The sequence below is a fragment of the Falco cherrug genome, chromosome 5, assembly GCF_023634085.1.
Source record: "Falco cherrug isolate bFalChe1 chromosome 5, bFalChe1.pri, whole genome shotgun sequence".
In the NCBI taxonomy this organism is placed as follows: domain Eukaryota; kingdom Metazoa; phylum Chordata; class Aves; order Falconiformes; family Falconidae; genus Falco; species Falco cherrug.
This window is the reverse complement of record NC_073701.1, coordinates 28,504,326-28,517,066: the sequence shown is the minus strand read 5'-3', so window position 1 is coordinate 28,517,066 and position 12,741 is coordinate 28,504,326. Positions and strand designations below refer to the sequence as shown.

General features: G+C 42.7%; 2 protein-coding genes and 1 long non-coding RNA gene across 5 annotated transcripts in view; 2 read left to right on the top strand and 1 right to left on the bottom strand.

Moving 5' to 3' along the window:
- Window positions 1-164: 164 nt before the first annotated feature.
- NDUFB2 (NADH:ubiquinone oxidoreductase subunit B2) lies at window positions 165-844 on the top strand. Its single transcript, XM_055710682.1, has 3 exons — window positions 165-305; window positions 418-562; window positions 637-844. Exons 1-3 carry the CDS (start codon window positions 235-237, stop codon window positions 709-711), a joined length of 291 nt encoding a protein of 96 aa, XP_055566657.1. The 5' UTR covers window positions 165-234; the 3' UTR covers window positions 712-844.
- A 1,373-nt stretch (window positions 845-2,217) lies between these two features.
- Window positions 2,218-12,741, bottom strand: part of BRAF (B-Raf proto-oncogene, serine/threonine kinase) — an 88,402-nt gene continuing 77,878 nt past the window's right edge. For all 3 annotated transcript variants that reach the window (XM_055710679.1, XM_027799371.2, XM_055710681.1), the window contains exon 19: window positions 2,218-10,210. In XM_055710679.1, the coding sequence (XP_055566654.1) occupies window positions 10,188-10,210 (23 nt within the window). In that variant the 3' untranslated portion in view covers window positions 2,218-10,187. The remainder of the gene's footprint in view (window positions 10,211-12,741) is intronic.
- On the top strand, window positions 10,166-11,807 carry LOC106630866 (uncharacterized). Its single transcript, XR_008732301.1, has 2 exons — window positions 10,166-10,244; window positions 11,421-11,807. It is a non-coding gene; the product is annotated as an uncharacterized LOC106630866 (long non-coding RNA).

Sequence of the window (12,741 nt, the reverse complement as noted above, 5' to 3'; positions counted from 1 at the left end):
GCTCACGAGGAGCTCCCCGCCGGGGCATTGGTGCGGTCCCGCCGCTCCCAAGTGCCGGGGGAGGCGGGGGGCAGGGCTGCCCTCGCAGCCACAGAGGGGCGCTCCCTCCTGCGGCCCCTTCGCCCCTCCGCAGCCCGGAGTTGGTAGGCGCCGGGGCGGGCCAATCGCCGCGGCTGTTGTTGGGAGGCGGCAGGGGTGACATTGCGGGAGCGGGGGGGCGGCAGGGCGGCCGTCATGCTGGCGTCGCTGGGGCGGTCGGCGGGGCGGCTGCTGCGGACCGGGAGCGGCGCGACCGGGCTGCGGCAGTGAGTGGGGCGGGCGAGGGGCAGGGGCGGGCGAGGGGCGGGCGAGGGGCAGGGGCGGGCGAGGGGCGGGCCGGGGGCCGGGAGTGACACGGCGGCGGCGCGTTCGTTGCAGCGCGGGCGGCGAGGTGCACATCCAGCCGCGGTACCGGCAGTTCCCGGAGCTGACGCGGGCGCAGGTGATCCGGGGCGAGGTCCTCAGCGGCTTCATGTGGTTCTGGATCCTCTGGCACTTCTGGCACAGCTCGGACATGGTGCTGGTGAGGCCGGCAGGCGGCGGGCGGGGGGGCAGGGCCGGGGCCGCGGCCGGGCTGTGACCGTGCCTCTCTCCCAGGGCCACTTCCCCTACCCCGACCCTTCGGCCTGGACGGACGAGGAGCTGGGGATCCCTCCGGACGACGCGGAATAGGCGCCTGCGGGTGCGGGCGCTGCCGGCGGCACAGCGGAACGGCTCTGCCGCCCCTCCCGGCGCAGGCCCCGGCCCCCGGGAGCGCGGCCAGGCCGGGCTTTGCGTTACACGGCAATAAACACAGTCACCAGTCCGCACGCGGTCCGGGTCGTGTTTTAACTTGGCTCCGAAGGGCCCGGCTGGGATGCAGGGCCGGGGCATCGTGCCTGGCCCTGCTCGCTGGCCGCCCTCAAGCCGTACTGCCAGAAGTGCCCGTCTTCCAGCAATTACTTCTGCACTTCCGAAGGTAAATGGCCCAGTTCTCTGCTGTACAGAACGCAGGTGTTTGTGCTGGTTATTGCCTTCACCTGCTCTTGGGTAGCTGAGTGCTGGAGTCCAGGTAGTCTCGTTTTGGGAGTATGAGCCTGCAGTGTAACTACTTTTTGGTGAGTTGTAGCTTAACTGCTGCCAGTTCAAAACTACTTTCTTTGCTGTGCTGTAGACCCAGCATTAGCTAACCGTGAGGACACATTCCCTCTGTGCTGAGAGACCTGTGCTGTTGTCCCCTTAAAGAACTGAGGCTTTTGCTGGTTTCTGTTTCATTACCCTGTCTCTTAAGCTGCTGTGTTCACATTATGGCTCTAAAACCAACAGCTTCAACCACTGCTGAGGGCAGCATGGGCACTGTGTCAGGGAGGTCCTGTCCCTGCTCTTAGCAGTGGTGGGGGAAAAAGAATAGGTTGAAAACGTTCTCAGGATTCTGTTCTGCTACTTGCAGGCCCCTGGAACCAAAGCTTTAGCTCCTCAGTCCTAATTTCAATAAACGTTAACTGTAAACAAACTCTAAGTTGTATTTTGAGTGCTGTAGGATTTCTGGAGAATGAACATTACTGCTTTAGAGGTAGGGTACTTGAATCCACATAAGCTTCTGTAATGTTTTCGCAATACGTAAGGTGCTGCCCCTAAGAAATAAGGTGATCTGTCCATGTTCAGTTATTTAAAGCTTACCTACTGTGGATTCATGGAAGAATCCTGTCAAAGCTCTGCCAAATAGCCATTAAAATGGTGGGGGGAAATAAAACTTGTCCATGTTAGAAACACAGAGAAGCTAACTTACAAGATGTTTCACTGAGATCTTGTCACCAGAAACCAGCCCATGTAACAGCTGTCATAGAAGGAGGGGAAGTTACCCTGAAGAGAACTCAAGACCAGCTTTTCCCAGGGGGAATTGCCCTTGGGTATTACCAAAGCTCAGAATAATCCTTGTGAATCAAAACCCTCTGCAAAGGTAAAAGTGCCTCAGTGCTATGCGCAGCAGTTCAGGAGGTAGCAGTCCAGCGTAAGGAAGATCAGTTACTCTAGGCATTCCGGGGTTGGTTGGTTTTGGGGCTCTCCCCCCTGCCCCCTTTTTTCCTTCACAGAGTTGTATTCTAAAGCAACAACAAAGTACATTTTTTCACACCCCTGAACCACCTCTGGAACTTCATGGAGAGGAGTTGTGAATTAAGTGATAAACAATATCCTTCAGACCTTTCCATGCAGTCAATCTTTATTATAGCAGTATTCTCGTATTCACATCAAGTACATAGAACTTTTTGCCTTTTTTATAATACAGAGTTCTTTAAATAACTTTACACAGAAATAGTTTTCTTCAATCTGAATTCAGCTATCAAATTTTAATATGTTTTAAGTCTCCATGCTCTCTAACCAAACTGGACAATATTTCCCATTGTACAAATTTACATGAGAAAAACTCCAAAGTACAAATGAAGGGAGAACAAAAGTAAAGGGGGAAGGAACAAACAAGAAAAGTTGTATTGGCAATTACAAGGGAAACTTGAGAAGGAAAGAAGGGGAGTTGCCATGACCTATGTAACAGGAAACTGAAAATAAACATTTTGTTACAAACTGAAAAAATAAATACAAGTTTCAAAACAATTACTCCATTGCAGATTTTAAAAAGCAGCTATGGAAACTTACTAACCCAATTGGTTGTTTTTTTTTTTAATTAAGCAGACTGAACCTTCTACTTTGCAGTCATAAGCCCCTTGCAAACCTCTGGTGGTCAAAAAAAATACACAGCTGAAAAGGAATGTGTTAGCACAGAGTTTAAATTGGTGGGACATACATTTCATTGCACTAAGGAACAAACAAAAGAAATCAAATCTGTATATAAATTTCCCTTTCTTCTCCTTACTAGATACTTTGCTTCTCATAAACAAGCCTCTGTACTATGAGGTAATGCCATTGTCTTGACTATATATAAAAATAATAAAGTTTAAAGGATATAGATGTGTGTATCTATAAACTTTAAACAAGCCAGTCCTCTCTCACTCCCCCACAGGGTCCAAGTACTGAGTGCTACACCTTCCATCGCTTTTCAATGAAACGTGTGCCTTGTGCCTCTTGTGGAAACCCCCCCAAGAAACCAGTGCACCTTTCCTAATCTAGGAAAAGCAGCCTGTGCTCAAGTAAGACAGACAGTGCAAGTCATGCACAACAGATTACAAACACATAGACCTGCTCCTTCAAAACAAGGCAGTCGCAGAAGGCAACAGTGGCCAGCCTGCATGTATGTTTTGACAAAGGGGAAAAGGGATCCAATCAGACAGCTGATGACTGATTACTTTTGCAATTGCTGAAGAAAAAAGTCACCTGCCCAGCCCTGGGGACCATCACCACACCTGAAATGAAGTTAGAACTGCAGGTCAAAGGGCCAGAAGGGACACTGCACTTGCAGCCGGTCCCAAACAGACCCTGCTCTAGTGGCACAGGTCAGCACTGGATCCCAAAGGGTTTTCAAGGGTGGCAAGAAGTAGCGGGCAGGACTTTCCCCAGTCCCAACAAATGAGATCAGAAGAAAAGCAACATTAATTGGGGTTGCCAACACATGCAAATTGGCCACTGTCAGGTTTCTGTCAGTCGAGGAGAAGTGGGGGGGAGGGCGGGGCAAGAAGGGGAGGCAGGTAGGACACAAGGCTCATGAAGGAATGATGTGCATTTTTTTTTTGTTGGGTTTTTTTTTTCCCCTAAAGGTTCACAGCTTTGAATAAAAAAGCACATTTATTGCACTTACATTTGATTTTAGACAGAGTTAATTTAAATTATGCCCTCAGAACCCCCACTGATCCCAAATAACCCAACACCCAAGTTTGGTCCATTTTGCCCCCTAGACCCAACATCCATGCCCAGATGGTGCGATTCATTTCTTCTCCTAACATTCCACTGAACTCCCAAACACACAGACAGACTTTCTTTTCAACTAGGGTGAATACAGAAATGCAACACAGAATGACATTTATCAAAACAAAACCCAACCATTTTCCCAACCTGAACAAAAAAGAAAACAGTTATTTTTTTGTGGTTTACTTGCTCAAAAGTAAATGTCACACAAGGCTTATTCTAAAGTAGAGCTGCTGCAAAGGTGACAAACTAGACAAAACGACCTGACAGGCCACTGTTGGCGCTTAAGGAGCTGGATGAGCTGAACACGCTGCTGCTGTGATGCTATGAAGCAAATACCTAGGTAGTTTAGAAGTTTCTAAACCCTCCCATCAGCTCCCTTCTCTTAGGGAAACAGTTTCCTTGTGATTTAATAAAAAAAAAAAAAAAAAAAAAAAAAGGACAAAATACGATCTTCTCACATGTACTTTTAGTGCAGAATTTGGGGTAGGTAGAAGGATTCCAGATAGTTCCTGGAACATTCGTAAAACGTTTTTACACTTTACTTTCTAAAAGGAACAAAACCAACTTAAAATTGGTCTGATTTTTCATATGAATTGTGCCTTTAGACATAACTTTATGATCTACAATTACGTCCAAAGTCTTGCCCCAAAGAAGAAAAGGAAAAGATCTGAAAAAGCACTAATACCAAAACCCATTATTTTGTCCTTTATGGACAAGTAGATTAAATATGACACTGGTACATAGGTACTGCCAGAAGTCTGCGTAACCGGTTTGAAATCTGAACAAATTCAAACAGACTGGTTGTCCCTCAGCTGACAAGACACCTACCATCTCCCACAGCTGATGTGCAATACAGTATGCAATCACTGAATTACAACTGCAAGAGGCCCGAGGAAGAACTGAGGAAACCTGCTGATATTCCAGAAAACAAAATCAATTGTGGTTTCTGGGCCAGGGAATTATTTGTATGGTCTGGTATATATGGACTTTCATTACATGAGTACTCGCCATCAGTTTCTCCTCATCTAGCTGTTGTTTTTCATCTACCATCTCATTCCAAGATGCTGTGACAGTGTAACTTTGGGCCTCTTCGGAGCTTTCCATTACCTTTCTTTAACAAGATCTTTGTGTCTCGCAAGGGGGAGGAGAGATTATTTGTTTTTAAAGTAAATTAACCTCATTTAACTTTTGATAGAGCAGATTTCAAGCAGCAGGTTTACTGTAACTTAATTAGGTATCCTTCAATTCCTAGCTTTGAAATGGTTAACAGGTATTTTGGGAAATGCTCTCTGCCCTCCTTGCTCCTTTACAGAAGTTTATCAGCTCCAAAACTACCTATCTACAGTAATAGCTATATACAAAACTACTGCATCAGAAGTAAACCAAAGCCACTGTTCTAGTTACAAAGCACCTGGTTTACATTCTGTTGTACTTCTTAAGGTTGTAAAGGCACATGATCATTTGGCAAACTGCAAAAATTGTTTTGGGGGATCCCTATGTAAACCATTTAACAGTGTCTTGGTAGCTCGCTTTTCTAAAGAAAAGAGATAATGCTAGTTTTCATCATAATTTGTTCTCAGTATACTCTAATTCTGCATTTTTTAAAGTTTCCTCCTTCCAGAGTTTCGTAGTTATATGCTGCTGTCATGGTGCTGACTTAGTAACTTCTGTGTTAGCATCCATGAAACTTAAAATGCTAAGAAACAGTCCTAACAGCTTTACTCTGCTCTGCTCTTCCGGTAATTTTATTGACTAGGTAAGACATAAATGAAGCAATGGAGAAAGATACTTAAAATGCATGCCAAAACAAAAATGAAGTGCAAATGCATATTAACAAGGCTACAGTAAACAGAAAATTTGTTTCATAAACTTCTATGTAAAATGCGTAACAGAAAAACCAGAAAATCCAGCACCTTCAAAGTGATGCCATTAACAGTCCACTCATGCACCTGCTTTTTAACTGAACTTGACTGTACCTAGAAGCTTTGCCTGTCAAATTGTGCTACCGGTGATACTTTTTTCAACAGACAGAAGACACGTTGTCTACAGTACTATGAATAGTTTGTGCTACACATGCTGCACTCACAGTCAAGAAGGGAGTGAAATCTATAGGCTGCAAAACTGTGAAATGTCTACATGCTTCTTCCCTAAATTTAGCCCCTCCAGCCATCAAAACTTCCACTTGAACTTGTTCGCGAGGTTTCTGAGGATCTGGCTTCCCCAAATGTTCTGTAAAATGCTGGATACATTTACATGACCAGGCAAACACAGAAGCAAACCTATCTACGCATGATCTTCGATGTCTTTTTTTTCTCCTGATTTGGGCATTTGTGGACAGATGTGGTATTTATCAACAGTCACCATTTCACTGATTTTATGTCACAAAAGCCAAATTCTGCCTCTAATGAGCACATACTAATCTAAGCAATGTTGAGTGGCTATGATAAGATGGCTGTATTTGGCCTCAATCAGTGTGCATCATCAGCTACTAGACCACTCAAGTGCAAGAAAAAATGATTTTAGGTAAGCATAAAAAGCAGAAGTGGATTCATTTAATGACCTGCATGAGTTTCACAAAAAAGAAGTGACGGGGTAATTGTATCTGGGGCCATGTAGGACTTAATTCATGCATAAATTACTTTCAAAATAACCAGGCCTCTATACTCGTAGTATTTGGTTTAAGCTCCACTACAACGTTCCAGTTCCAGCAAATACGCTGCAGGAAACAATCACATACTGACAGGGAAGATGCAACAAGGGGAACAGGGCTCTAACTGGATGGAAAATGAAAGGCAGAGGGGAAGGTGTACATGTGGTTCATACAGACATGAATAGCTGAGATTGGATACTGGTATTTTTGCAAGTAATTATTAGATACTAGACACTGTAGAGCCAAAAGCAGTATGGCTGTCTAGGTGTTTGCCCCAACATGCACACACAAAAATACATACTAATATTTCCATAGTATGGTATGTGCTTGTGGTTGGGACACCACAGAAACGCTTTAGAAATCTGGTGTTATGGACATGAACTGGTCATTTCAGTTTACCTCCTTCATCGCACTGCTACACAGGGCACTCAGTTCTTGCCTACTCTTATCTCCCCATTCACTAAACAGCTACAGGGAACCTTTAGGACTGGTTCTGATGGCATGCAAGACATCCAGAAAAACTCCTGAAGGAAAAGATTTAAAAAAAAATTAAAAAATAATCCTAATTATTTACAAAGCAAATTTCTTCCAAGTTTTGCCATGAGTATTACGTGGGACCTCTTACGGACAAACACACATTACTACAGCTAGCTGGAGGGAAACAAACGTACATGAAAACCAGTAGAAATGCATCCTGAAAGGACTTCTCTAAACAGCAGCCAAACAACTTGCACATTCCTCAGGGAAAAAAAAAAAAACCCACAAAACAGAAAAACAAAACTACAAACAAACCAACCCCAATACAAAAAAAAACCCCAACCCCAAAAAACAACAACCCAGAGATCATGTGTTACTTATAAAGTGCTTTGCATGGACAAGGATAGCAATTTTCCTTGTGCTTTTCCTATGGGCTCAAGAAGCATATTGTAGACTAATGGGTAATGAATCTTCACAAAAATAAGTTCATTTTAAGCAAAGACAGAATGAAATTCCAATCAGTTATATTTTAGCAGATAACCTTCTGCCAGCATAACCCTGTGGAAGGAAACCAGGGCTTTTAACAAGCTCTGTGAAACAAATGAACCACCTGTACATACTTGCTCCAGTAACAGTTTCTTTTGAGAGAACACTAATTTCCAGTATGCCCAATACGTACAAATGAGGCCACACCTCATACAGGGGCTGGAGCAATGCGTGGGGTGAAAGGAGAACGAGCAGTGACTACTTCACCGTCTGGGAGCCTGTATCTGTAAATGCTCTCACCTGCCTGCTGACCCCAGTGGCCCCAGGCTCCTTCCACCTCTTGGGTACTGTGGTATTGGCCACAGATGGTCACCAGGGAGCACTGGATTTCACTGGTCTGCACACCACCGCTCGCTCATCAGCTTCTCCACACTGGAAAGTGGCTATTGCTACTATTTAAATTCCTGCCAATGTCAATAAGGAAAAAAACCTTACAGCATCTGAAGACCCACAGCAGACAAGAAAAAAATAATTGTGCTTTCTTTTTTTGTTTTGTTTTTAAACGCATCCTGTACACAAAATCAATTCTATTCATGTACCAACATGAATCACTTCATTTTTGTAGTGACTATTAAGTCATTCGCTATTGCTGTCTTGCTAATGTTTGTGGAATTAATATGGAATACACAGTATTTCAGTTATAATTCCCACTTCAGATTAGTCCGGTCCCTATAACCCCAGTAAATATTTACTGACAAACAAAACAGACTACCAGCAACACCGCAGAACTCCAGGGTTTTAAAAGCACGTTCCACTACCAATGTGCATTTCTCCCTTCACCTGGGAACAACCTTCCACAGACAGGAACAGTCCGATTCTCCTAGGGAGGGAAGGACAGTATCCTCACCCAATACATCCATGTTTAGCACAGACACCACATTCACACACATTTAACTCCTTCATTTATTTGCTAAGATTTTTTCTAACACCCCCTCCACCTGCCCCCAGCAAGAACCTCCCTGCTAGAGGGGGGCAATTTCTCCTGCCTCACCTGGAGTGGTACAGGGCAGACAGGAATCAAATTCTGAAAACTTCTGAGCTTTAATCTCTTTCTAATGTGGTCTGACTTGCCTCTGTACAAATAATTTACATGTAATACCACATACCAGAGAACTCTGCAAACAGATCACATCACAAGATACTCTACTAGAGGTAAACGATGTGCAGAACTTTGAGTTGTTTTTTCCCTGACTGGGTAACTTGTCAAAAAGCTACCAACCATTTGAAAACCAGGATTGGAGGACAGGAAAACAAAGCATTCTAATGGAGATACCGCCACCTTCATCCTAGTTTGCAAAGTGTACAAAAGAGAAAGACAAATGGAAGGGAAGAGATGACAGGGACGAAAGCAATGAGAGGAGAAGTAGTCAGCGTGGATCCAGCAAGTACCGTTTTGTTTTGATCTAACAACTTGCCATTAGGACAAGATGCTCCACATTTACACACACACTTATCAGAGGACGTTTAATTAGCAGGATAAAAATCCTTTAAAAAAACCTCTTGAAAGTACCAAAACATAATTTTCGGAATGTCTAATTCTAGGGGGTTTTGTATTTGTATTCAATTCAACCTGAGAACTTTTTTCCCCATTTATGAAAACATTACATATTGGTAAGGTACCTGGCATTAACCTGCACCCTCATTTAAAATAAAACTTTTAAAGTAGGTACATACACCATTCACAGTCTGTATCAGCGATTCTTCTACAGACTTCAGATGCTGTGGTAGCATCTTTGATAAATACATTGTATCGTATGATACAAAAGAAAAAAATAAAAGAGGACAATCTTGCTACTTTTGTTTTTTTTCAACTTCAGTTTGTTGCTGGACCAACAAAAGAGGGATCTACCTAATCCTTCTAAAGATGTTTTATATGCACACACCAAGAAAATACTGGAAAAGGAAAAAGGTTAAGGTTGGTGGTGGTTTGTTTTTTGAAGTAGTAATAAAGAAAATCTGAAAAAAGGTGCAGCAGCATCCCCTTTTCCTTCAGATTAACCTCTTTGCCTTTAGAGTAACATCTTCTACAGCTCCCATGACCCCACACTTTTAATTTTACTGGCATAAACCCCAATAATATAGACAGATTTAGGTGTTTGACATTGTAATACAGTGAAAAGGGGATACTGCATTGTCCATAAATCAGTGAGTACACCAGGAAAAAAAAAAAGATCAGAACGGAGCATGATTCTTTTATATTAGCACTCATCAGATTTTCAGCCTCTGATGGTACGTTGTTAGAGGGAGAAAGCCGACCGGCAGACCATCCAAAGCAAGTCTCTTAAGTTGCAGCAGCAGTTCCATCCCCTTATGCCCGAGCACCACAGTCAAACCACGAGGGCCCTCTCCTCTCTCCTGGGAATGATGCCAACGGCACAGGCAGCCACTGCGGGTCTCCGAATGCACGTGGTAGTTTGTGTTGAAGGAGAAACACTGGCAGCAGAGGATTCTGGTTCCCAAAAAGGTACTTTTTCCCATTGTGTTGGACTGGCAGTTCCATTCTGCTCCACTTTTAAGCTTATGGGTATCTTTTTCTAAATTACTTTAGGTTTTGCAGAGCAGAATAGAGTTTTGATGTTAAGAAACTGTAGGAACACAAGACTTAAATAACAGAGTGGGTGCTGCCATGGTGCTGTGGCTACTTGAACGCTGCAAATTCTCCTGTAGAGGGAGGACAAGAGCTTGGTTTAAAAAGGTAATTTCAGTCACTAAATGGTCAGAGATTTTCTCCAGACTAGCTGAACATTAGGTTGAATGTAAAAGATGTTAAAAAATGCAAACTGTTAAAATTAAAGCATAAAAGAATACATAGTGAGAGATCACTGAATACAGACCCAGCATATTTTTTTACTGCAAAAGAATTTCTTGCAAGCAAGCTGTACCCATTCTTCCCAAGACAAAGGTCTGAAAAGTTCAAGCAAAGTCTAATTCATCATGCATTTGAAAATAAAATGTATCAGTTTAATTTCACTTTAAACTCCTTATTGCACATATATCCTCCTGAAAAGCAACAAGTGTAATAAATGCGTCAGACTGCAATCTGATTTCTATTCTGGTGTAAAACTGGTTTAATAACAAAGAACTATTTGACACACCCGTTAACCGTTGAAGACTATATACAGTAAAGTGCCTGAATATTAAATCAGTACTAAAAAAACCTGCCAGGATCTGGTTTAGAGACCAACGTAACAACCTACTGTGGAAAAATAAGAATGGTGAGATTGTCTATTCACTCCCAGAGCAGAAATCAGGCCTTGCTAATAGGGAGCACAACAAATAAAGCAACCCCATGCTTCCTTCACAATTATGAAATAACCAATAATTCTATGCATTGCTTTCACATGCAACGACCTCCTGAAATTCTACATAGCTTATTTAGTGTCAGCATGCCATGAGATAGACTGGTAGTCCCATTTCAGAGATGATGAAACTATGGTATAAAGTAAAACAGCTGTCCAAAGTCTTACAAAGTTTGCCAGAACACCAAATAGAAGCTGAATCTAAGATATTCATTCTTTTAACCTTATACTTCAGCCAAAAAATATCCCTGCCATCCACAAAGAAATTGTATTCTATAGGATTTTTAGGGAGGGGTGTCCAACTATCCTTGACCAAAACGACTCAGGAGAAAGAGGAAAAAAAGAAACGTACATATAACTTCCCTGTGTTGGGTTTCACATGAATTTTGGGTTAGTTTATGCCCTCAGAGCTCTCCTAATAATGAAGGACTGATAAGCAGGCATAAGAGACCCTTTGTTCTGTTCAACAGAGGTGTGCTGAATGCCATTACATCCAAACAACTGCTCTGCTATCTTGGTGTCCTTCCATCCTTTCAAGAGTGAGTGTTTTGTTGGCTTTTGTTTTTCTTAAGATTCCTATTCCAAATATTGGAAACAAATGAGAAACAACCCTGCAAACAGAATTTTAGGCCGACAGCATTAATTCCATGGAATGTCTTGCTCTATGAAGAGAACCAAGAAGAATGATCAACAGTCTGCATGAAGAGGGGGAAGAAAAGGCATCTACAGGACCTGCCTGGTAGGAACAGCTGATACGGCTGATCTAAGGGCACTTGAAAGGAGGGAGAGAGCAGAGGTCTCTATGCATCATAGGAAATGAGAAGGAAGTACACCCAAGGTCTAAAAGTAAGGGCGGCTGGCACAGGGGGCTGTGACATTCCTCAAGCTCTGTGTGTCTTGATAGACTGTGGTGGTAGGTTTAAGTTGTAACAACAAAAGAATAAAAAATTCATGATGGATCTAATTGTCTGGTTTACTAGTTCTACCAACAGATAAGATACCCTTGCTCCAAAATACTTTATAATTTTTCTTGCTTCTCTCTGACTTTCACTGATCTCCCAACTCTCTTCACAGCATCTTCTAGAAACATGCCTTTTTAAAAAAATATTTTTCTTTTAAGAGAAAGACAAAAAAAGTAAGCAAGTATTGCCTGTGAGGCTAATTTTTAAGAATGACATTCATGCTTAGCTACACTTTCAAAACATGCTCTGCTTAATTTATTTTTCAGTCTGCCTTCCTAAACTGCTGATTAAAGATCAATTTATAAACAAGACATGGTTCTTTCATTACTCATCTTGTCCTTCTGCCCATTTCTGGTAATAATTCAGCTTTTAATAGTTGTACAGGGATTTCAGAAGATAAAAGATGAACCATTAATTGGGAAAAGGCAATGGAAAAACAGGATCAGAAGTCAAGAAGCATTTCAGATAGAATGGTAGCTGTAAAAAGGTGATTTTCAGACTTTTCTGCCATTTAAATAAAACCTTAGCAAAGACATTTTCTTTGACAAGCTAATGCTAAATCTTCCCTTTCAAAATTCAGGTGCTAATCCGATCTCAAATCAACAGGCGACCCAAATAGGCAACATGTTCACCCAATAATGAGATTACGTCAGTTGAGCATGCATGAAATGCAGTCACCAGTAACAGCTTTCCCTAGATGAGGAACGCAGGTGGCTATCCCTATCCACATACAGGCATCTCCCATCCTGCTACGTGTCAACAGGACTTCCTGAGCAGCAGCTAAAATGCTTTAGGTCACCCCTTTCTATTCTGAAGATGCAAAATACCTGTACCTAGTTCTTTCATCTTCTGAAAGAAACCTCACCTACAGGAGAGGAAGAGAGAACACAGGCAACCTCTTCACGAGACTTAGATGTATACAGATCAATGA